This window comes from Amblyomma americanum, chromosome 10 (genome assembly GCF_052857255.1).
Source record: "Amblyomma americanum isolate KBUSLIRL-KWMA chromosome 10, ASM5285725v1, whole genome shotgun sequence".
Taxonomy (NCBI): Eukaryota; Metazoa; Arthropoda; class Arachnida; order Ixodida; family Ixodidae; genus Amblyomma; species Amblyomma americanum.
In genome coordinates, this window is record NC_135506.1 from 69,227,420 (window position 1) to 69,253,549 (window position 26,130).

The following is a 26,130-nucleotide window of genomic DNA, read 5'->3' on the forward strand; positions in this document are numbered from 1 at the left end:
AAGGAAGGGGAAGAAAGGTAGCACTCAGAGAGCGAGGGGGAATGAAAGGAGGGAAGTACGCGTTGTGTGTGCGCTCGGCTTGAACACGCTGCAGTCGCTGCCGTTGTAGGCGCGTGCTTCGGGCGGCAAGAGTCGTTGGGGTTCGTTCTATCGCAAGCTATTTTTTAAAACCTTATTAGTCTACATGCTCATCACTGTGTCGATGACAAGGAGGTGGATCAGTGGAGGTCAATTTTCGAGGCACTTTTGACAGGCGACTGGTTTAGCACGCGCTCCCTTGACAAGATTCTTGACTGAGGAAGAGCCACGGCCGGTCGGCAGGTCGTTGGATGTTTTGGCAGTGAACTGACGTCAACGCCCCGACAGTGAGCTCTCGGTGGTGAGGTGACAGATTCCCCGTGTTGTGAATGCTTAGGACAAGACAGCACACGTCAAAGATTACCGACGTCCCGGTAACACTCTGCACTCGTTCACGATACCTCGACGCACAGATCTCTAAAGTCCAGAAGGTGTCACTGGTCACCGGGACAAGTTGATTGCAAATGGTTTGAGACGAAGACGTCGCTAGTTTATAGTGAGAAAACGGTAAAGAAGTCGCCCGGCTGTGTTCACTGACTGTCGCGGAAGTGCGAAGACCTCAGCGTTTGTCCTGGACCCGCAGAGGCCAGAATACAGCTCGGTCGGTGGAGGTCGACGAGTGGTACGGACGATGGCCTTGTAGGCGACGCGGTCGTCATGCGGGCCTTCCGCGGCCGGTGCGGAACCGCCGAAAGAGACCGGGACAGCGCTAGTATGCCATGAGCGAGGACTTGGAGGCTTCCCTGCCGCCTACAAGCACAGAGGGCCAGACCTGCATCAGCTACGGAAACCCGTTGCCATCACGGTGAGTATCGGAATGCGAACGCACTTAGGACACAGCTGTTTACAGTGGGCTTGGTTCTCCACGCGAAGTCATGATTTCGGTGTGATTTCGATGTCACGCTGTTAAAACTGTCTTCACGATGACTACGGCAACCCACCACTATCGCAGTACACGGCGTCATCGTCGACCCATTCCCGCTATGATTACTGCGCTCAAGAGGGAGGTATAAAAGTTTGAAGGAATCACATTGTCCTTTCTAAAGAGTGGGTTCAGATGTATCGCCGTGGCAGCCTAACAACACGTAAGTGGTAATAGGAGGAGAGGAAAGCCGAAGTTCTCCAAGCCTCCCCTTGGCTTTGCAACTGGTACACCATGCACTGTTCTTTATTACTAATGCGCGAAAGCACTACGCCGATGGGTCTACCCTGAGCAAGATCTTGGAATGTTTGTATACTTCCGGTTCTTGTGGGTTTGTGCCAAGTGAAAGTAATAAATAAAAAGAGATCAAATAAATATCGTCGACTGGGAGTCCAACCCGCGGCGGCGCGAACACATTAGCTTCGCAGGCCGCTGCGCGAGAACACCAGGCTCGCGTTAAACACGCCTCGCGTTAAACTGCAATACACTCACGCGCTGTGCATTACACATCGTCGTCTTCGTCCAATAATGCTGCTGTGAAATTGATATTCGCGCTTTGAGCAATGTGGTGGTACTGACAGAGAGATGTGCGCTGTATGCGTTGGCGTCGACAACGTTGTGTCAAAAACACGGCACTAGAGCAATACGCGTTGGCGTTGGCAACATTGTTGAAGAAACGCAGCACTGGAGCATAGGCCGCCGGCGTGCATCACGTGATTTGACACTGACAATGAATAAGTTGAAGACCCGCATAAGTGGCTCCCTGAGTCAGTGGACACCTCAATCGCGCTTTCAGGCACGTGGCGGTTGTGTCCACCTGCGAAAAACGGTGCTTTCGCAAAATATTGCGCGCTTAGCAAGGCTAAATTGCCAGCAGTTCTTTTTTTGTTCAAAATGGCCACAACCATGCACTGTCAGGTTTGACAGTCTGTAGCATTAGTGGTGCGGTAAGTCAGAATCGTGCGCGCAAGCGAGTTCCCGAAGGACATTAAGCATGTGCTCATTGTCTTCTTCGTGCTATGCGTTAGAAAAAAAGCGTATTCCTATTAAGCCTAAGCGAAGTAGAACGGAGGTGTTCGTGACGCCTGGTTTGGTTCCTACCCTCAGTCCAGGGCGCCATTGTATTCCCTGGTTGCTCTAAGTCCTGCAATTTTGAATTCTGCATTGGAACTTGCGACGCGTGTGCTTAGAAACGTGGCTTTAACTTTAGCATAAAGTGATTTCACGTGTTGCATGGCTTTTTCCTTCGTAAGGCTGTCCGTAGTTTTTCAACGCATCGGTGACCTGACCTCACGACCAAGCTCTTTTAAGGAATTTTTGTAAATATGTTACGCTTTAACCAAAGGTTAAACAAAGAACTTTGGGCTTAGAACTGTAACTGCCAGTGCACTTTTGTATCCTTTTTTTTTCGAAGCGTTGCGCTATAGTTCTTTCCAAAAAAGATATGATGCGATTGTTATCGACATCCCGGTGCCGTAATTTTTGTCTTCTCATCTTTGAGCCTGTGTGCGCGCAAATAAATGAACAAAAAAATGAAGCTGCAAAAGACGCGATATAAATGACGTGTGTCTAAATTGATATCCGCTATTGTGTGGAACACCTCACCAACACTCCGCCAACCTCTGCATCTGAACTTTTGTGCGTATGTTAATTTTCCTTTTGGCTATTCGGGGCTCTGCCGGAAAGTCAGACCATTGTTATCTCGATATCAGCAGTTATATTTACGCTTATTTGGCCTATGCGAGCAGCAATGACAGCAAACAAACTACTCCTAAGAGGCCATAATCTTCCGAAAAAATCTGTGAGAGAACAATAATATTGCCACGCTTCCCGCGAATGTGGTACGAACGTTGGCGCCTGGCCCTAAGTGCACTGGTTTTGCATCGCATTATAGAATCCTAGAAGTCACTACATATTCCGGAAAGACAATTTTATTCTACTGTGCCTCGCTTTTTCGTGTGCGAAGGCATATGAATAAAGTGAGCTTGATGTTCACCCAGACTGAGAGAGCTTTAATAACATGCTTATTCAGGTTGTGTCTGCAAAAGCCAGTTTCTATGAGAAACCAAAACACGGACTTTGTTAACATCGACACATTACACTGCGAACACTAAAGGGTGGTTCGATTGGAGGATAAATCGTTTTCCACGATCTCAAGTGGAAAATCCAATAGACCACCGAGCATCCGTGTCACATAAGAAAGGTGCGGGGTTCGATCCCCTGTGCCACCGGGTACCCACTGGTTTTCCAACGGGTACGAGGTTTCCCTTGGCTTTGTAGTCGGCTTTCCTGGGCTGAAATGCTCGGGAAAATACTCCTGGAGTGTTCCTTTTCCCAAGAATTTCATCCCAGGCAAAACCCACATGTCAAACATTGTTGGACAAAAATTTTGGATATTGTAAAATTGTAAGGTGCTGTTATGGAAATATTGAATGTTGAAAACATTGAAGCCCATTCATCCGATGCCTAGAAAAATCTTTCTTTCCGTCGCTTGCATGAAGAAGGTTTTCCACTCCAATGAGGGGAGCTTTCGACGATCGCAAAAACGTTAGTAGCAAAAAATGCAAGGCTGAGGACGGGATATCTACGGATATAGATTGTTACATTGTTACAGTGAAATGTTACAATATATGAAAAAAAAATCGTTTCCGTTCAAAACAATATAAACTCTTTCCCGTTCAAAAATGCTTTCGTTTAGAATTATTGGGTGTGGCCAGGCCGGGAGAACGCTTGTACCCATTGGAAAACCGATGGGCACCCGAAGGCACTGGGAATCGAACACCGCACCTTTTCTCAAGCGACGCGGATGCTCAGATCGCCAGGCAACCGCTGCGGTGGTGGAAAGGTGGAAACGCGACATTGTCAAACAACAGCGTCGACGCTGTCAACTCATTAAAACTTGCCCCGATGCAGCTCTTTAAGATTAATAATAATTGGTTTTTGAGGGAAAGGAAATGGCGCAGTATCTGTCTCATATATCATTGGACACCTGAACCGTGCCGTAAGGGAAGGGATAAAGGAGGGAGTGAAAGAAGAAAGGAAGAAGAGGTGCCGTAGTGGAGGGCTCCGGAATAATTTCGACCACCTGGGGATCTTTAACGTGCACTGACATCGCACAGCACACGGGCGCCTTAGCGTTTTTCCTCCATAAAAACGCAGCCGCCGCGGTCGGGTTCGAACCCGGGAACTCCGGATCAGTAGTCGAGCGCCCTAACCACTGAGCCACCGCGGCGGGGACTTTAAGATTATGAGAATGCGCCTTGTACACTGAATGAGAAATGATGTTTCATGACATTTCTTTTACGTCCGAAACGCAGTTTAGTACGCGGCATTGCAGTGGCGAGGAGAAAATGAACAATGAAGGTGGCAGAGTTACGGTCAAGACAACGTATTGAAATGCGCTATTTTTTCTTTTCACCTTCAAACAGCACATAGTTCCTCGCCACAAAAAGCAACACGAACTGAAAAGAGCGCAAGGTAGGAAAAAGCAATGAAAAAGGGCTTCATAGTCTCGTCACGGGAATGGGTTAAAGCCATTGTAAAACCTCCACGCAGCTAGAACCCCTGTTTATGGTTGGGGGGGGGGGGGGGGGGTAGAGGTTTTAATGAATGGGTTCACGCTAGGTGACGTGTACCGAGTTAATCGCTGGAAATTGCATTCAAGTCAGGCTCATTAATCACAGTGACATTGAGGAGCTAGGTGCCTAGTGTGAGCGCTATTTGTGTTTTTCCGACAAGTTACATCCAAAAGCAATTAACTTGAGCTTACCATCGATAGCATGGGAGCAGTGTTGCTGCTGGGAACGTAATAAAAAGAGCGAAATCTGAAGCCAAATATATACCGCAAAAATGGGAATGTCTATTGGCGATTTTCGCCAATAGACGCGAAATCGACGCCACGCTGCGGCGGCGGCGTCACGAACTAGCCTCAGCAGGATCGGCACAAGGAAGCCTGTGGCTTGCTCATTCAGACGTTGTAGTCGGAGTTTTCCCGTAAAAATATTACTTGAGAGCGCTGTTACACGAATGTCTGCAATCTAGCGAGACTTCTGTCTCGACTCTGAGGTCACTTCATGACTCTGAGGTCAGTGAGACTCTGAGGTCTCTGCATGATTTTTCTGGCGCCAGAAATAGAGAGCATGCGATGAGGACTTTTTCAGGCTGCAGTGAAACATACGCCGGACTATGATGGCACATTTCTTATCAGGCGCCCACTCTGTATGCATATAAAAGAATAAAAAACATGATTTGCTTGAATTATAGAAGGGCCTATGTAAATATAAGGCGCTATATGTAAAAAAAGGCGGTGGTTTAGCTCTGGTTAAACCTGGAGTTACGCGATAGCTACAGCCGGCCGAGTGGAACTTGGTCCCGTGACCGACCACGTGACGAACCACGTGATCAGCCACGGCGGTGCGCCGCCGGCAGCTGCTCCGCACCACGTGACCAACCACGTGACAGCGTGGCGGCGCAGCCACAGCGTTGCGCGCCGCCACGCTGAAGGCTCGAAATCGCTACAAAAGCCGCCGTACACGAATTACTAACGAGCACATTTCAAGTGCAGCTTTGTGCGAGACTATACTTCTGTAACTGCAGGCCTTATTATTGTAGACGTTTTGTGGTTGCATGCGGCTTCGTTATAATATCATGATAATATCATTCGTTACAATACCGTGTAACATAACATTTCTTATATCACTGAAATCCCATTACATTCTGTTTATTTTTTGCACTTCGACTCTCCAGTTCACACGCTGTCGCTGGCGGCGAAGGCCTCCAAGGCACTGCTCCGCTTCTTGAGGGCTTCTGGCCTGCACGATAGGCTGTGACTTTACTGAACGCTGTGACTTTACATAGTGACTTCAATTTCCTGCAACTCTCTTTTCTCCTTCTTTTTCTACCCTCACCCATTTCCCCCCGTGCGGGGTAGCGAACCGGTTATTCTTCTGGTTAACCTCCCTGCCTTTCCTCCTCCTCCTCCTCCTCCTCCTCCTCCTCCTCCTCCTCCTCCTCCTCCTCCTCCTCCTCCTCCTCCTGTCGCTGGAATCAGTCAGACAGACGGGCGGATGACAAGAATCGAATCGAATTTAATTAACGAAAATGATCGTACCGTGGCATTCTCATTTCACTGTAGCACGTGGTTGAAATTTACTGTTTAATCAAAAACCGCAAAGCGCAGGGTGCGCTTTTATCAGTTAAAACCCAAGCTACAGTGACTTCCTAACTCTTCTACGTTGTTGTGTTCGAAGCGGCATGACTAATTGACAATTGCTATGCTTTTCTTACCTAATCTCCTGGTTTAGTCATTCAACCGCTGTAAAAAAAAATTCCTCATAGTAGATGTCATTGATCTTAAATTCGCACCAAAGCGCACGTCGGCAACCTGCCACTCCACCCCTACGCCGGCCGTTTTCAATCGCCAGACAGTGACTTATTCGTTGTTTCTCGTTTCTACTGCACCGTATACAGAGAAAAGAGACTGATGCACGAGAGATTGCTTCGATCGACAAACAAGTGCGAGTTCATCATGAAATTTTAATGCAAGCGCGGATCTACATAAGCTAATCCCGGGAGCAGTCCTCCTTAGTAGTACCACCATATTGGATCAATTAAGGTGCCCCCTGCCGGTGATGAAAATCACCAGTTTTGTTTCGCCAACGTCTTATACCGGGTGTTACAAGGAAGACTTAAAGTAATTTTCAAAAAAAGGATTTCTGAGGTAAACGTATAGCGTTAGCGGCATGGTATTGCCAGCTTTGGCGGACACCAGGAAACCAGTGAATCCTCTTAACTAGTAAGCTGGTTTACTAATTTCTAATAATTAACTTTTTTATCTATTAGAGTTAGGCGCCTGATTGTGATTAGAGATCTGTAGCCGGTCGTTAGTAACCCTCATACCAGTTTTTATAATTTCGAAAACACGATTACCGTTGCCGCTGTGGCTAGACAAAATTTGGCTATTTCGACTAGTTACGTGCACTGGAGAGGTTGCATTGCCTGCATGCTCTTCAAATGCGAATGTATTTAGGCACGGTGTAGCCGATATTTGTTGGGGCACAGCGCCTAGGGTAATCGCGTTTTCAAAATTCTACAAACTAATATGGCGGTTACTAACGATCGGCTACACATTTTTAATTGCAAACAGGCGCCTAACTCAACTGGTTAAGAAGTTAATTATTGAAAATTAGTTAACCACCTTACTAGTTAAAATTATTCATTGGTTTTCTGGTGTCCGCCAAGCATGGCAATACCATGCTGCAAAAGCCATATTTTTACCTCAAAAATCCTATTTTTGAAAATCACTTAAAGTCTTCCCTGTAACATCCGGTATATGCGAGAAAAAGCACAGAACGAAATTTTGTCCGCAGTGTAATTTAAGTTCATAAATTGCTGAAACAAAGTCCAGGATCATCTGGGTGTCAGTTTTGAATTGTGAGACAAGTATAGAATCTTGAAAGGTGCTGTTACGCAAATATTGAAGCCAATATGGTGCAAAATAGCCACCTGCATAGGAGGAAGGTGTATGCGAATTTGGGGTGGATGCAAAACAAGTTATCTGGAGGTACAGTTCTAGAAGTCTCAAATGCAAACTTTATAAAGTTTGTTTTTTGAATGATGTAGCGATAACACTTTACTTTGTGGTGATACACCATAAACTACAAAGAACAATGAAAAGGCGTGAGAATCAAGTTCCTGAATGACTTCGACCACGTCATCGGGCATCTTTTCAAAGAGTCCAGTGTGATGATGATGAATTTTCATGGCGCGAGGACATCCGTGGCGAAACAGTGCCATGGCACAAGGTTTTTTTCTTCTACTCAAGGTGGGGTCAAAGAGCCATTTCCCAAACATTTCACCCTGAATAAGGCAAGGGAAAGCTTGTACCCGTTACATCATCGGTGGGCGTCCGGTGGCACGGGGGATCGAACCCCGCACCTGCCGCATGTGAGGCGGATGCGCAAACGACCAGGCCACCGTTGCGTCCAGTGTGATTTCAGTACCTGCGTGTTTCAGCATTCTGGCTCCATTCCACAATTTATCGTTAACCATTGAGCCAACACACAGGAAACAGTTCGATGCAGACTACAAAACGAATATCGATCCACAAGAGCACGTTATATGCTAATACGAAGGGAAAGTTCACTCAATCTAGCTCTATTTTTTCAATGTCACTCACTAGTCTAGAGGGAAGTCGCTGTGGTTTGGAGGTGGAGCGCCGAATCCGAGTTGTAGAAAAAACGGAGGAAAAGTATATACGCGTATGCATAATGAGAGATGGGAGTTGAGATTTGCACGCTATATGCAGATCGCGAAAAGAAACATTGTTCTTCTTCTTCTTCTGTTGTTGCCAGGAAAAATGAAAAGGAAAGTGCACAGGCCTGCCCACTGGCTCAAGCTGAGCCACAGTCGCTACCCCTTGCGGAAAGTAGGACAGTAATAGAAAGATAGGATAGAAAAGACGCGCGCTATAATGCCCCAGGCCGATCCCGGAGGCAGTGCAATACCGGGCCAACCGGTGGCGGAAGTGAAGCAACCTTCAAGCACTCCGCCACATTTCCAAAAATATGTTGGGTTCAAATGGGACCCGGATCAGATATTCTATAACCGAAAACGGCCCACGGGCTTCGAACCCAATCCCTAGAAACATTGTTCCTTTCGAATGCCGCAGGTCTTCGGAAAAAGTGGACTACATGTCACCAATTCCGCTGCCTTTTAATTTGATTTTATTAAAACCGCGCAGAGGTCTCCCCCTTTCTTTTGCGTGACTTTCCTTTCAGCTTTTATCTCTACCCCCCTTTTTACCTTGGATTGGATTGGATTGCAAAACTTTTATTGTCCAACAGAATGTAGAGTAGGCTTCCGGCCTAGACGATGGCCAAGAGGTCTTGACTGTTGGAGGTGGCTTCGGCCAGTCGACGGCTTCTAGTTGGATCTCTGAACTAAAAATTTTTAGTGACTGCCACTTATAAGAAAAGTGGCGGTAATGTTAGTTCTAGAGAATGTCAGATGTTACACAACTAGTGATTTCGATACAAGGTATGCGTAACGATCACCGCACTGGAATGTTTCTGAGGTCACTGCACTTGCTGACTGCGCAATCCTATCGGTTACACAACGCTCGCCACCTTTTGTTCAACACGATGCTTTGGATGGCAAGGGCGTTATGGCTTTATTCCAAGTATACACAATGCGTGTTCAGTCGATTTCCGGCTATCACACAATCGCCGGGGTACAATTCCTGTCTGAGGAATTGTATCGGTAGTAGTCTGGGCACATCGAGGAATATTTGTTAAGCATTTGGTAAGCGCGGAAAAAGACGAGAGAAGAAAGGATCAATGAAAGAGGACGGCAGAAAGATCTGACTGTACACAAAAACTATGTTCTCTAGTTCGCGGTAGATGTGAGTACGTTGAGATTCGATTTTGCAACTATGGGGTCATCAGCCGAACGCCGAAGCCACCGAGCCCCTGCAATGGGTAGCGGGAGCGGGTGTACATAGTTTCATGGCTTACAACAGCGAAACAAGACGAGAAACAAGGGCGAAGAGATACGTAGGACCACCACGGTTGCAAGCCATGAATCGACACAAATACATATTGCTAAAACGGCACGGGTGTAGGACGCCAAGGCCATAGTGGTCAATGGTCAATGGGCGCAATGGGTTGCATAATATCTGGACCGTTCAATAAAACATATGCAAAACATCTTTCGCAAATTGGCCGTTCTATTCACATGACACCTTGGCTAAGGTTCACAACTCTACCGAACTGGCCCATTATGCTTGCAATAAAGAAGCGCTGCTAGGCACTGATCGCACAGAGCCGTAGTCTTGCTTGTTTACAAGTCAGTGCCCTGAACCTGTGGCTTGAATTTAAAAACCTCTTTCCTTTCAATGTTTTGCGCTGATATGCAAGATTTCATTCGATTTAGGTGTTTTGACGTCTCAAATCAACTAAGGCTATGAGGGACGCCATAGAGAAGGACTTCGTAAATTTCCACCACCTGGGATTCTTTAACGTGCACTGACATTGCACAGTACACGGGCATCTAGAATTTCGCCTCCATCGAAATTCGACCGCCGCGGCCGGGATCGAACCCGCGTCTTTCGGGTCAGCAGCCGAGTGCCATTACCACTGAGCCACCTGAAATACAAGACTACAGTGGGATGAAACGTGTCATTATAGCGCACGAAATTATTTCACGTTGATTTCATGTGCTATGACATGGGATTTATAGCTGCAAAGTTAGCTTTGGAAAATTAATAGGGTGACTGCAAAACATTAAAAGAAAACAACAAATTGTTGCTTGAGAAGTCATCTTAAAAATCTCACCCAGGATACAAATTCAACATCTGTAGGTACGGGAAAAACGATAGAACCGGCCGATGACACCACTTCTGCGGTCCAGTATGTAGTCATTCTCACGCACAAAACCCGTTGTAACTAAAAGCTTATAGAAGCGTTCTCCAGGACAGGGCTTGCGGCAGAATTTCGACATGGGAAAACCGTCTCGGTCGGAGCCGACACGCAAGAGAAAGATGGCCCGTCCTCTTTCAGAAAAAAAAAAAAAAACAGCCTGGACGTGGCGACACCATCATTTGCGACGACGCTGGCACGAGCTGGCACTGCGCAATCGAAACACAGAGTAGCCAAAGCTCGCTCACCGCTGACGCCGCGGCCGCTACAGTGGGCGATAAAGAACTCGCCTAGCGCCGCGCTAGACCCGATAGTGGACGGGGTATACGTGATGACAGACCGCCGCTCTGTTTAAACGAGAGCTCGACGTGCGCGGTCGTTGTGTGTGTGCTTGCAAGGCCCACAAGTGTTGTATATAGGGGCGGAGATGGAGGTTGGGGAGGAGGGGGGGGGGGGCGCTGTTGTGTAATTGATTTCCCACGCCCCGCGAAACGCCGAAAGATGATGAAGGGCTCTCAAGGGCGTGCGAAAGTCGCGATAATTGTCGCGACAATTCCCCCGACTGCAGTGTCCTTTTTATTCTGCTGTTCCGTCGCTGCGTCTGTTTGCAAGCGTGCCCCGGACGTTTCGATGTGAATTGTGGTGGAGGCGTAACTTTCAGACCTTTCGGGAGTGAGTGGGGGCAGCAGCCTTTAATTTTAGCTGCTGTACGCGCAAACTTGGGGACATCGGGACTGCACTGGCGTCTTCAGTATATGTAGTCGACTTGCGCAAAGACCTCAAGGTAGAATAGAAGGGCTAATGTGACCCGTGAGGCCAGGCGCTCAGTGAATTGGTATACAGCGACGAGTGACGTCGTTTGACCAGAAATGAATTTTTTTTTCTCACGAGGTGATAGCCGCAAAACAATAATAATAATAATTGGTTTTTGGGGGAAAGGAAATGGCGCAGTATCTGTCTCATATATCGTTGGACACCTGAACCACGCCGTAAGGGAAGGGATAAAGGAGGGAGTGAAAGAAGAAAGGAAGAAGAGGTGCCGTAGTGGAGGGCTCCGGAATAATTTCGACCACCTGGGGATCCGTATACTGCTCGCGAAATAAGGGTTTTCTTTTTCTTTGTTTTCTTTCTGAGAAAGTGCGCGCGTTCGACCAGTCGAACATTTAAGTGAGTATTACGTGAGGAATTTAGATTTAGGTTTATGGTGGAAAAGCGAATCAGGCTATGAGAGACGCCGTAGTGAAGGGCTCCGGAAATTTCGACCACCTGGGGTTCTCGCAGACGAAGTGATGGAAGCTTCTGGATGCTAATCAGAGGTTACTGACCGTCGAATGCAACCGTGCTAAGCCATCGATATTTAATTTTGCCTTCAGCTCTGTTGTTCCTCGGTGAAATGATAAAGAAAAACGCGGCTTTTCTCGAGAAGGTAGCCCAGACAGTAAATACAGATATTGTCTATACTGTCTGCTGTCATACAGCATCTGTGGCGTTGCATACCGTTAGAATGCTCTATAGTCGTTCTTAAAGCGCGTTAAAACTCCGTTTTGAAGTTATTTTTATTGTTTGCTTGGCTTATATTTGGCAACATGTACGCAGGATAATGGATGACAATTTTATTTGGACTCTCAATGGTTAGCTGGTTTGGGCCCATGCAGTAAGAACACACAAATAACGTGCCCAGTGGCGAGTAGTATGCACGTGTGAAAGATTCGCGCAGTAGTGGGTAAATTGGCAAAATAAGATAAATAAAAAAGTAGGCATAAAATTCAATCAATGACGTCACTTGGTACGAGAAGAGAGAAAAACAAAACACGCCTTCACTTCCTTAAATGTTTTAAAAGTGCACAAGTACTGGAAATAAAATAGCACAATTAGTTGCAATGTTCAAATATGTAGACACAGATAACGTACATCTTTCTTTTTCAAATTTAGAACAACCTTTTACAAGAAACAGGTTCATTTTTGTTTATTAAGCTTTTTTCTGAACGAGAATAGTTGTAGCCTCTTCAGATGTTTGACTACTGACTGGCTGAAGATGTCTTGGCCGGTCTTCATGGACTAGCGTTCGTTACAAGCTGTCCACAGTTAAGCGACGTGGTGAGAGTTACGCATTCTTCAAAGTCCGCCTTAATTAACGTTGAAAAGCACATCAGACACGAAGGTCCCGTTGTCGCTCTTAATGCTGTAATGCCCGGAGCATCACGTACTGCAGTGCACACCGTAAAAATGTGAATCGATTTCATTTATGCTCAGAAATGTTCAGCAATTCTTTAAATAACTGCAGAAACTGCCTTTTCAGACGCATATATACATTCAAGCAAAGTCAAAGTGCCAGCTGCCAGTGTTATAGGGGGCCTGCCGCCAAAAACCTCAGTGCATGCAAAATCTAACCCTAACCCCATGTATGACCACCTAAACATTTCTTTGGTCGTACTGTTGCACTCGCCAATGAGCGAACGGTTAGGAGTTTTGCTGCTGATAAGTATTGTATGCATCGGAGTATTTATTTAGTTTAATCGTTCTCAAACATTTAAAATGATCATGGTTCGCTAAATTCAGTAATGCTGTAATCATATATTTCTTTATAAATCTGCGTTTATTTTTTACATTTCTGCATTCTTGGGACCGCTAGTTATAAAAAAATACTGGGCGCTCCTAATTTTAATCCAACGTGTTCGTTGCTTGGCCATCACAGGAATTAACCAGCGAGTCAAGATGCAATACCGAAAGCCTTTTTCGTCGTACACATACAATCGATTGGCGTCTTATATGTGCAGTCGGCGTTCAGAATTTAACAGGAAACATGGACTCAAGTTTCACACCGCGAAGAAATAACACGACTTGTACTGCAGCTTGCAGAAGTGCTCATCACGTCTACTGGTTCTCACTCTCAAACATCAGTTGACGTGAAAAAAAAAACAGCGAGAAAAGACGCAAGACCAGAGGAAGATGCACACTGACTGTCGCTGGACTTTCAACTGAATTTATTAAGGTTCCACCACGTATTTATAGCCACTACTTGCGCAGGCGCACATACATGCCACATTCAACAAAGTCCGGACGTCATTGCTAGCCAGATAAAAAATTCCATTCTTTGTCAGTGAGAATGACAGATGGGTCGCTGATACAAACACGCTCGTTCTTTTTTATTAAAAACGCTTCTAACAGCTCGCGCTCGTGCCTGGTCTTCCCGCGGCCAATAATGGTAGCATTGTTCAGCAAAGCTGAGCAATTTTGGCACTTCTTGACATGTATGGCCAGGTTGCTCCCTGTACCTAAGCGCAGCTTTCTGTCATGTTCCCTGAGTCGCTCGTTCAAACATTGCCCCGTCTGCCCAATGTAAATTTTCCCACAAGAGGTAGGGATAGAATATACTACCCCCACAGCACACTTCGTGAACTTTGTTTGGTGCTTAGTTTTGCAGGCAGGTTCTCGCTTGGAGCCGGAGATACGGACGCAAAGGCTGGAAAGCTTTCGGGGGGCCGAAAACACCAAATTCACTCCAAATTTTTGTGAAACCTTTTTCAGTCCATGCGAAATTCCATGGTAGTAGGGAATCACCTCAAAGTTCTTTGTCCTCTCTGTTGGGTGCTCGGTACTGGCAGCAGGCTTCTTCATTTTCTTGCCCAAGGTTTCAGCGACCGCCAACAGCAAAGAGGAAGGAAACCCAGAGGCCGCTAGTCGAACCACCTGCTCGGCAAGACTCTGCTGCATGGCATGCGGGCAACTTTTTCTCAGTGCATTTGAGAAACACGGGTTGGCAATGCCACGTTTTACCAGCTTCGAGTGAGCGGAAGCATAAGGCAAAAGCGCCTTTTTAGACCGAGGGGCATACTTCCAGCAAACGTGTTCGTCAGCTAAAAACTTGAGTTCTAAATCTAGAAACCTAATGGTGTTGTCAGAGGGTAAATCTTTGGTGAAGACCATGCTCTTTGAGCAGGCACTAAAAACATTTAAAATCCGGTCCGCCACAGAGGTTAGCTGGTCAGTTGATGATAAGTTTAAAATGATTAAAAAGTCATCCACATATCGAAAAATTTTTACAACACGCTTGTATTGAAGTGCTTTCTGCAGCGACGAATCGAACTTGGCCAAAAAAACGTTACACAGTACAGGCGCTACACTCGATCCTATGCAGATGCCTTGCCTCTGTACAATGTAGTTGTCCCCGTGCTGTATGATAGTGGACCTTAGGTACACGCTCAGCAGTTCCAGGAAAGAGTCGAGTGCTATTCCGCATTTGTTCTGGAATGCAACTATCCCGTTGGTCTCAATCACATCGCGCACTGCTTGTAGAAGCTCGTCCTGCGGTATTGAATAAAACAAGTCCTCTATGTCAATCGAGAAAGCAGCATTGGCGCTGGGAAAACCGTCGCTGAGGCTATCCACCAGGGATGTCGAGCTCCGAACTGCAGTCTGTGTGCGTCTTCCTCTGGTCTTGCGTCTTTTCTCGCTGGTTTTTTTTTTCACGTCAACATGTACCAACTCGCCCAACAATTCACGCTTCAAACATCAGTGTATGGCCATTTTGACCAGAGCCCTGCCGCCCAGGCAAATGGCGAGGAAAAAGCATATTTTTGTGCCTAAAAGCGTGTCATATTGTGCATTATTACATCTAGATTTCTTTTCGTCACACCATCGACATTAAGAAGTAAAAAAAGAACAAACCACTAGAAACTTGCACTCTTTCTCCCCTCTTTCTACAATGTTGATGGAAAGTCATCAGATCTCATTTCGTCAGAGGCCACTGGCAACAACGTCAGAAAGTCTAGTCCGGGAAAGTCGAGGAAAAAGACCGTTTGCGCATCGTTAAACCTAGAACGCTATGTACACAGAGGCTCTATTGTTCTTCGCTTCCGCCCCATTCGGTCCGCTTTCGTTTATACAAATTTCACTCTTTCGAGGGTTTCGCGAGCCGAGAAGGTACAGCCTTTGTACCCATTACCTTTTGATTTCTTTCTTTTCTCATCATGATACGTTAACGACCGCGTACGAGCAAAACTGCAATAGAGCGAAAAGAAATAGGAAAGAAGAAGAGGAAACGAATAGAGGGATGCAGCGAGAGTCAGGAAGGCGTCGCGGAGAAGGTGAGAAATGTGGAGAAGATGAGCGTCTCTCGAGACTCGCCCCGCTCGTCAAATGGGCTTTCGGTCTGTCCTAATGGACGGGGTCCATCAGGGTGGCGCTATACTTTCCTAAGTCAACGATAGATGGAGGGAAGAAGAAAGAGAGACACAGAATCAGGTTTGCAGGCAGCGCTCCCTTTTGGAAGATGTGACCGGGAAATAGCCGTCCTAGCGAACTGCACTTGCGTCCCTGTTTTCTTCACGGTTCAGCGGGCGCGTTTCGGTCGCATTTTCTTTATTTTTGGTTCACGTATATGTATATATATTTATGGACCAAGGTGGCTTGCTGCGAAGGTGGCCTGCTTGTTCGTTCGGGCTTTCGAACGTTGGTTCGCTACGCCGTATAGGCGTTCGTGACGAAAACTACAGGCTGTCGTTTTCGCGTTCAGACTACGGCCGTTGATTTTACAACCCTGACGACTGTGTCTAGACAAACAGAAGGGAAAAGGAAACAAAACAAAAATATGGCTCCAGAAGAGGGTTGTAGCGCCGAAAAAGACAGCACATAGCAAGCGAGACGGGACAGGCGCAACTTCCAACTGTTCATTCACCGCGAATGCGAATGAATATGAGGACAAATGAACATGGCACAGTCTTTTTGACGCCATGATCACACTGAACGTTCCTGCACAGTTACCTTCGTTGGCCAGACGTTGCAAAAAAAGTAAAAAAAAGGCGTGTCCTGTCTTAAGGAGTTGCCTGCTATGAGCTTGTCTCAGGTCGGTGTAAATCCCTCGTACGCGGTAAGCCTGCAGTCGTCATAAGTCACAGTCGGACAGAAGGGGAGGACATACTTATGAGGCTTACGAAGGACAATCGGCATTGTTCGTCAGTTACGGTGCCACTTGTGGAGGCGGCGTTGGCGGTAGCGTCTAGTGCTATAGAAAAGTCTCTGCCATCGGGCGAAGCAAGCCGGCAAAAGATGTAGGCGCCCTCAATCAGTGACGCTGTACTCTTATCAGAACATGCCCAGAGAACTAGTGTGGAGACGGAAAATAATAGCGCTAAAGGTAGGTAAACACATAATAGCGCTTGTCCTGCGTGCGTCTTACATGTGTTTGTCTACCTTTAGCGCTATTTTCCATCTCAAACAGTAAGCACCATCTAGCACAAGCTGACGTTATTTTGAACTAGTATTGCTTAATGCGCAATCCTAAAACACTGAACCACATTACGCCAACAATACCGTCCTAACCTCAGCCTAGTTATATGAACTGCAGGAAGAGGGCTCCTTTAATGCTTTGAAATTTCTCTCGTCATGCAGCGACCCCCTGCTATAATGGGAATTTCCGCACAATTTCACCAGATTTTATGTCATCTCTGAGGACATAATCTTTTCATCGTGTACGGCGTGTAAATACACTGTATACTCGTTTGTATACAGATGTCGTACCAGTTACCAGGACTATACGAGTTAGCTGTTCCACGCTAATCCACCCAAATTCATTTAGTTTTAATTTCAGCTAAGCTTTCATCTATCTATTCCCGTTATTTCTCGTCTGCATACTGCTATCTTTGCGATTTTTAAACAACAACAAAAAAAAGCTGTTAGCATTACCAGTGATCTTTTGTGCTTTATCGTCGAATACCTGATACTTTCCTTTGGACAGAGTGGCCCCATCAGCTACCAACTTGACCCCACAATTCTCTACTTAACTTGTGGGCGGCACGCCGTCAAGCCAAGCTGGCTGCTACGCGAGACCCTACTTCGGCGCAGGCACGTACGCGAATTCACTATCTCACAGCTAAGGCACGCAAATATGAACGCGACCTCTCTCGGCGGCAGTGGCATGCGTGGTGCGAGGAATTTTCTGCAAGATCCTCGAATGCCTCTCTCTGGCGAACATTCCGTACAATGGAACACGGTCGCCGTTCGACTGACGCAGCGGCAACCGCATGCTTCGCGGCTAACTTGTAGCCAGATGATTTCGCCAAAGAAGCTGCGCGAAAGTTTTTCCCAAAATACGATGCTGTGCCTTCTTCAGCCGCTAGTTTAATTATGGTAGGTATCCTGGCGCATGCATATCAAATGCCGCCGTCTGATGTCGACGCAGGTGGAATTGCGTGTCCGTTCTCTATGCCTGAGTTGCTGTCTGCAATAGTTGATGCGAAACGGAAAATCGCGCCCGGCCCGAACAATATTCAGTACGAGGTGTACAAGAACACGAGTAGCGCTGCACTCCCTCAACTACTTGACACCATAAACAAAGTATGGTTGGATGGCGTAGTGCCCGAGAGCTGGAAGTCCACTCTCGTGATTCCTATACCGAAACCAGGAAAGCCTCCGACGGACCTTGCAAACTCACGACCTATCTCCTTAACTCCTACGCTGTGCAAGCTGGCGGAGAAAATGCTAGCCATACGATTGTCATGGTGGCTAGAGCAGCACGATTTTTATCACCCCTCACAAATCGGCTTTCGGCCATATACTGGCACAGAGGACGGGTTGGCTGTCTTGGCATCTGCAGTTTTGTCATCTACCCGCAGCCGCAATATGCGTACTGTTTTAGCAATGGACGTTGAAAAGGCATATGACAACACCAGTCATGCAGCCGTTCTGAACTCCATTGACATGCTTCATCTCCCTCTAAGAGTGCGTAGTTTTGTCGAATCATTTTTGGAAGGCACAAAATTTGCAATACGCCTCAGCGGCGAAGCGGTCGGATCATGTGTTCCTCTCTGCGGCGTGCCCCAGGGATCAGTATTGTCGCCGACGTTATTTAGTATTGCTTACATCCCACTGACTTGGCGCTTACATGACATCCGTGACATAAAATTTCTCCAGTACGCTGACGACATCACGGTGTGGGGTACTCACCAAGATCTCCGTACTCAGGAGGCTGCCGTTTAATCTGCCTTGGATGTTACCTGTAATTACGCATCATCCATCGGACTTCAGCTATCCATGCATAAAACAACATACATGTCAGTTGCCAACAGCTGGGGACGCCGTAAACTTGCTGCAAGTCCAATCCGTCTTTGTCTATCAGGCACCCCACTACAGGAAAGTCCGAGTGTAAAAATCCTTGGCTTAATGATTCACCAATCAGGATCAGCGACTGCATGGCTTTCTCAGGCAAAAAGGCAAGCTATTGTGACTTTGGGTTTGATTAGAAGAATTGCTCCTAAAACTGGTGGCGCAGGCTCGTTCGTTGCACGGCAGTTGGTGAGGGCAGTTCTGCAGCCACGTATTGTTTATCAAGCCGAGTTTCAACAACTTACAAGAGCCCAATGGTATCGCATTGAAGCCGTGAACCTAGATGCTATGAGGGCCATTACATGCCCTCCGCTCATCACACCAGTCATAGCTTTACAAGAGAATGAGCAGCTCAATACCATTGATGAGCTGGTGCAGCAGCGCCGTGATGCGCGCAGCCTTAAGGCCAGTCTATCGCACTCCACACACGCACTGATGACTTATGCAACGTCACACTCCACTATTCAGCCGTCAACGCCAGTTAGTCTTTGATGGAAGTTTGTACCGCTCAGCGACGACAAGCCAACAGATAATCGCCGACCAACATCAGCTAATTCGGCATCGTTGCTTCGCCAGAAATTTGAAGAACAAGATGCTTGCCTGTCTGAAGGATCCATTGTCTGCGTATACGCAAGCATCCAAGCCTGCGAAGCAACCACAGCAATCTACTGCCCGTGTAGACCTGCCCCCCAAATAAAACCTCTTGGTTTCAGCTTACGGAACCCCCTTCGTCCTTTTGTGCTCAGCTTGTTGCAGTTCAAGAAGCACTCTGCTCTGTGGCCGACATAACCATGCTCCCTGCGGCCCGCGTTTTCATCCGCACTGACGCCCTTCAAGTTGTCCGGTCGCTACGACGTGTCAGCCGCTGTCCCACGATATGTCAGGACATCCACCGGCTCGCGGCACGCATCCCGCAGCCAGTACGTATTGAGTGGGTCCCACGGGATCTGCTGACCTATAAAAGCCAGGAAGATTTAGCTATCCGCCTTGCGAATCCCAACTCATCACCGCCTAGGCTCCTTCATTTGGACAATTTTGCCCTCCTTCCATCAAGAAAGGAACTCCTCCGGCGCTGCACACGTGCTCTCATCCCTCCGTGTGCGGTAACCCTCCCCCGCGATCTTACCCGTGCAGAGGAGGTTGCGCTTAGGAGAATCCGGGTCTGGGTTGCCCTCACACCTGCCGTCACTCGGAAGTGGCCTCAGTACCGAGATTTCTTTCCTCGGCCTGGGTGTCCGCTATGTAAACGCGAGGACATTGAAACCAACATTCACTATTTACTGTGGGACTGCCCTGTTCTCAAGCCTACAAGGATCCAGCACCTGAAGGTAGCGGGTCTTACACCGAGCAACCCTGCTTCATATATTGTCTGGATGCAGACACCATCCCATCGCTGTCTACTGGACTTCATAAAAGCAGCTAGCCTTTTTCCATTAATTTAATCATTGCTACATATTTCATCAAACCTTCGCCCATTGATGCCCTGAGGAAATAAATCTCGCTTAAAAAAATCTCTACTTGACTGTCGCGGCTCTAGCGGGGCTTGCTTCGCCGACTTAGCACGAATTTCGCCAACTACCTGACACGTACCGCAGCGCAGGAAGAAGCGTACGTATAGAGTCTTTATAGTACAATTGAACGTGCATGCTTAAGTTTAAAAGAACGTCTTGCCGGGCAAGTTGGTAATTGTACATCTTTGGTTACAGGCGCGAAAACAGACAACTCGCAGGGCTCGCATGGCTTACGATTGCTTAGCTATCTCGGTTGGTTTTAACGCTTTTATGTTTTGGTGTCCCATGATTAGATGCGTATAAATATGCGCCATGTCGAAAATAAACTCAGTTGAAAGTTTGCGCTCGTGTCTCGAGGTGTTCCTATGTGGTGTTGTTCTCTTGTCTTGAATCTAGCGCTCCATGCAGTCTCAGTATGCTTCGCCATACTGACACGTTCCATATGAGCCACTCATGTGGAATGATGGTGATATAGAGTCCATAAAAAATGAAAAAAATATGAAGACTCATATGTCCTCCATATGCGTTCTGTATTGCGTCCATAGAGTTCCCATATTTTTCCAGATGACTTATGTATAGCCTGCATGACGCGGTATTGGTTCCGTATGTTTCTATATGCATTGCCCATATAGCCCATATCGACTCTATATGATCTATATGCACTCTGTATGAACGATATGAAAAAGCCGAAATTGTGGGAATTCTCATGTGGAAATTTTAGCATTTTAATTATTTATTTGGGGCAAGCTTTCCTAAACTCATCAGCGCACCCCATTTTCTAACATCTGCTGCTGCTCTTGCCCTCTTTTTGAAGCCACTCCGTTACCTTTAATGACTATCGGATACTCTCCTTAGTGGCTCTGGTTTGTGCTGAACAGATTTTTGGAGCCTCGGCTCCGTTTTTAGTGGACTTTACTGGAATTCGTGGTAGCGGTGACCTAGGCCTAACTCTGGACTACAGTCTACGAGCCAGTGCGTGGAGCGCCAGTGCTCGGCGTTCAGCATGGCACAGTCGGACGCTTCCGCCAGCTCCCAGTCTGGATACAGCTACTTGAGACAGGCGAACGCCATGTTACAGGCGCAAATTATGCTTCAATCCAGCGTCCCGGGGAACGAGTTGGATCAGCCAGCCGAATACGACCAGACCATGGGTGACGAAGACGGCGTACCTACAGCTTGGGAGCGTCGACGCCCCACCAAGCGCCACAAGATGACCCGTAAAGACAGGGGGAGTCGGCTCCGCTTTGCACTGATAATCAAGCCCACACAAAAGTTCAAGGCATTAAATGTTCTTCGCAATGCAATAGCCCAAGCTATAGGAATGATGGCGCCGAAAGATCAGTTAGCTGACATGGCAACAGTGCGCTGTGACGACGTCGCCAACAGTATGTTTGTCACAGTTTATGATGAAGAGCATGCAGATAAGATGCACCGATCACCACAGTCCAGCCATTGTTGGCGATGACTTCAATGCCAAAAAACGTTCTTTGAGGCTACTCCCCGACCGACTGCAGTGGGCGTCGTCTCGAAGAAGCCATGGAGTTTTCTAACTTAGCCTTTACAACGAGCCATATGTGCCCACGCGGGTCGGCCTCCACGCTAGACAAACCGACACTACACCGGACCTCACTCTTGCAACCCCTGACGCGGTGAAACACTAGGAAATTTTAGATACTACATGGAACAGTAATCACTTCCCCATTGCCATCCGTGTCAACAACAAACGGCTTCGACCCAAGAAGACGTTGCCCTCACTTGACTGGCAGCGCTTTCGTGAATAGTCGCAACAGTTTAAATGCCATAGCTTCCAACAATTTTTCCATGAGGTTACCACAGCTAAAGCGATGGCGACAGAAGAAATATAATATAGCGACACAGTCAACCACGCAGTAAACCTGTGGAAGCGTGCCTCTGTCCTCACTAACCGCTTCCGGACACGCGGCAAGCGCCACAAGGATCTTATAAAGCTTCGTCGCCACTACAATGCCATAAGCGACTATACACACTTCGCCAAGACGGAGAAAACTGGCACCACGTCTGCGCTGAGATGGGGCAAGAAAAAGGGCTCCGTAAGCTATGGGCCCTTTACAGAAGCATGGCTGGAAAAGGAAAAAAAGCGGACTTCCATTTTTGCAGAGCTCTCCTTACAACAACTGATGTCCTCGGTAGAGGAGCAACTTATCCGGACCTTCTATCTGCACGCTGCAGACCAAACTCCTGATAACCTTCTTCCAGTTACTGTGTCTGCGCTAGATCCCGAACTTGACAAGCCGTTCACAATAACGGAACTGTCGGCGGCGCTCGCTCATGGAAAGAGCCACTCGGCTCCAGGGCACGACAGCGTCACCTGACAGATGCTTAGAAATTTTAGCGATGCCGCCAAAGCGCAGCTCCTAGAAACAGTAAATAGCTCATGGGAGACAGGTCATGTGCCTGAGCAGCTCAAGCTAACACTGGTTAAACCAATACCGAAGCCTGGAAAAGATCCTTCTATCATTTCTAACCTCAGGCCAATTGCTCTCACTTCCACAGTCTGCAAATTGATTCAGCGACTAATCAACAAAAAAATTCAATATTGCCTGCAATACGCAACAGCTTGGAACCACACTGCACAAACCGGCTTTCGCCTCAATTTGAGCACACAAGATTGCTTATGGCTGCTTCGGTGAATCATTAATCGAACTTCCCGACACCTCGTGCCTGATTACGCCCTCGCGGTCGACCTGAGAAAAGCTTATGACAACGTCGATCAAAACGTTATCCTTGCGGAACTTGCCCAGGCCTACCCCAGACAACGGGCGCTGAACTGAATACGGAACTTTCTCCAGAGCAGACCCGTACGTCTCAACTGTGGTAACCAAGAATGGACCCCTCGCACATACTACCTCGACAGGGGAGTTCCTCAGGGCTCAATCCTCGGCCCTTTACTGTTTAACTTGGCGATGACGAAGGCAGCATGACGTCTAGAACAAGACAGTGCAGCAAGATTCGCGATCTACGCGGACGACGTAGCAGTGTGGGTCGAGGCCAATGATTCTGATTCCGCCGATCACACGCAAGCCGAGCTGCAGGCAGCGGTGCTTAGCCTGGGGACCTCAGTAACAGAGCTGGGCCTTGAAGTGGCACCTGACAAGACTGAATTTCTCAGCACTTACGGAATGACTCGTACTAATCCGCCCCAACAGCTGCATCTTCTCATGGCAGGCCAGGTACCCACATCTCATAACGGATTGATCAAGCTTCCCTGTGTGCCCGTCAGCAGCTGTAACAGTCCTCGTATTTGGATCAAACGCCTCAAGAGCACCCAGAAGAATACCCTACATCTCATCGCTCGTATGTCAGACAAGTACGGTGGTGCAATGCAGGAGGCTTGTCAGACGCTGGATCGCGCGGTAGCAGTTGTCAAGATTCTCTACGGCGCCCCACTCGTGCGAACTGACCACGAAAATCCACGAAGGCCTAGATCGTCAGCACAGGACGACGTTACGCACCATAACGGGTCTACCACGACATGCGCGCATCACGGTTTTAGAGGAAGCGGTGGCCCTTCCTACTATACACAAAATCATTGAGGAAGCTGTAACCCGGCACGAAACACGCAGAACTTGCACGAAACAGGGACGCGCTTTGGAACGCTGGGACCGGCAACTCTCGGCACCGGCTGATTACGAAGGCCGGCCGGCTCCGCCCTGGCTTCGGCCACACCTCGGCCGCTACAGACGCACGGCTCCACCCAGAGCACAAACGGTGGTACGGCTCCACCTAGCTCGACACACGGCCGCTGATAGAGAACAAGATGAGGAGGACATATACGTAGATGCATCCCTGAAAGACGGCGCCATATCAATGGCGTGGGGCAGCCGTGAGAATCGAAATTTTAACGGCTGCCGTACTATTTGTGCACCCGATGGGTGCATAAAGGAAGGGGAACTGCTCGCTATGTACGGCGCTCTACTGCCGGTGGAAAACGTTCTGGTCGGCAATCAGTTGCTACAAACTGACATGTCGCGCGAAATCCGAACACTCTCTTATTCACATGAAGCTGTACACGAGCTCCACAAACCATTGTCGACCCACCAAATTTCACAGCAGAATGCTTCTATAATCACAACCCTCTCAACAGGCAACGTGCGCATCCGCCTCGCGTGGATCCCTGGACACACCGGCGATGACGGCGGGAACCAGTCCGCTCACAACGCGGCTAGGGAGAGTGTCTCGTTCCCTCCTCCGCTGGAATACCCCGCCGTTACCGATGACCCTGCTGATATGTCCAACAGCTTGGCTGTCCTAACGTGCAGACTGGAGCGTGCCAAACAGAGGAGCCGTGCTCTACTTACGGCCATTGCCCCACCGGGTTATCTTGATACCTCAGCTGCTCTCACAGGGCATGAGCAGATCTTCATTAATAAGATCATCGCCGATACCACCTACACGCCAAACATCATCCGTAAATGGCTTACCGGCCCTCGCTGGCATCATGAGGACTATGTAAACGTCATCAAGTGCCCGCACTGCGGCTGTAGGTGTGCTGAGCTGTACCGCCTAGTTTGGCATTGCTCAGAGTTCCGCAAGGGACGCCACGACCACTTCGCCCAGCATGGTTTTCCCACCGATGGCGGAGAATTTGGTGCATTGACCAGAGCCGGAGTGAACGGCATCTGGGAAGATATTGGCAAATATGGTAAGTGGCCTCTACAAAGCAGTGTAGAGCGTGGCTAGACCACCCACGCCGTCCCTTCATGTATCAATACAGCTCTGCTTTTCCCTTCCTTAACAACCCAATTCCTCAACAAACGACCTTGAGCCTCCCTTTCTAAATAAACAGCTCATTCATTCATTCATTCATTCATTTAGACATACTGAAGTCCAATGCTTTGCCCCAAGCAGGAGTGGCTTACAAATGTAAGCATGCTACAAAAAGAACACATGCAACGCGAGAAAGAACACATAGGAAACAGTGCACTTCTGAAAAAAAAGGACTAAAAATTTCTAGGCAATAAATGGCAACTACAGATCTCGTGTATGACAGGAATGCGACTTTCATGACAAATAACTCTTTTGTAAGGTGCATTAGGCATGCAAAATATGGCTCTCTAGTTCTTTCACAAAATCATTGTTTTTAAAAATGTTACGTGCTAAAGAATTCCATTCTGTGACTGTGCGAGGAAAAAACTGCATTGAAATGTGTTAGGGTGAGCAAAAATTGGAGCTAAACAACGTTTATGTTTAAGCCCCGTTGTCCTTGTACTAGGATTTTCTGGGATGGTTAACTTAATCTTTCCGGAAAGACTGTTATAAAGAAATGTAAGGAGGGTAACCTTCCTCCGGGCGTCTAACGTAGGAATATTATTGTGCTTCATTAAATTAGAAGGTGAATCTAACCGTTTTTATTTTCCAAAAATAAATCTAACTGCTTCTCTCTAAACCATTTCAAACTGCGTAATATCTTTTTACAATGAGGGTCCCATACAACAGAGACATTCTAGTTTCGACGTTATGCTTGGGTTGTGTGCGATATCAGGGAGTCGAAATTAATCCGGAATCCTCCCATTATAAAAATGATCAATCTACTTTATAGTCTATAGACTTTTTAGACTATATTGCCTTCCCATAGATATTTCCTTGGGTCTATTCGTAGTCTATAGACTGTCTTCAGACAAAAGTCTACTAAGAGTGTACGGTCATAAACCTATTGATTGTCTGTAGAATTTTTATTGTCTATAGACTAATCTATAGAATTTTTGCTATAGAACGTCTATACACTTTATAGACAAAAGTCTATGGAGAAGAATTCTCTAAAGAATTTTTAGTAAGGGTCCACTACGGCGAGTCTATTTTTTTGTGCGGCCTTTCAGCAACCCTTTATCGTCCCCCTCTCCCTCGTGGCACGGTTCGCGTCCCCACAGTAAGCGAGACAGTTCGTATTTCCTACGAAATACGAGAGCCGAGAATAGAGCGCGAAGTGTGCATGGTGGCGATTGAAAAGAATACTTGAGACTGTGAGAGGAGGTCAACGGCAGCATAGACTCCGCAACGCGGCTACGGGACCTTGTGATCAAAGGTGACCCGTGCCACCGAGTCGCGCCGAGGCATCCGGCCC

General features: G+C 47.5%; 1 protein-coding gene across 1 annotated transcript in view; it reads left to right on the plus strand.

Annotated features, from left to right (window-relative positions):
- The first annotated feature begins 233 nt into the window (after positions 1-233).
- Positions 234-26,130, plus strand: part of LOC144106806 (protein tyrosine phosphatase domain-containing protein 1-like) — a 94,908-nt gene continuing 69,011 nt past the window's right edge. Inside the window, exon 1 of the mRNA XM_077639750.1 lies at positions 234-883. Coding sequence (XP_077495876.1) covers positions 798-883 — 86 coding nt within the window. The 5' untranslated portion in view covers positions 234-797. The remainder of the gene's footprint in view (positions 884-26,130) is intronic.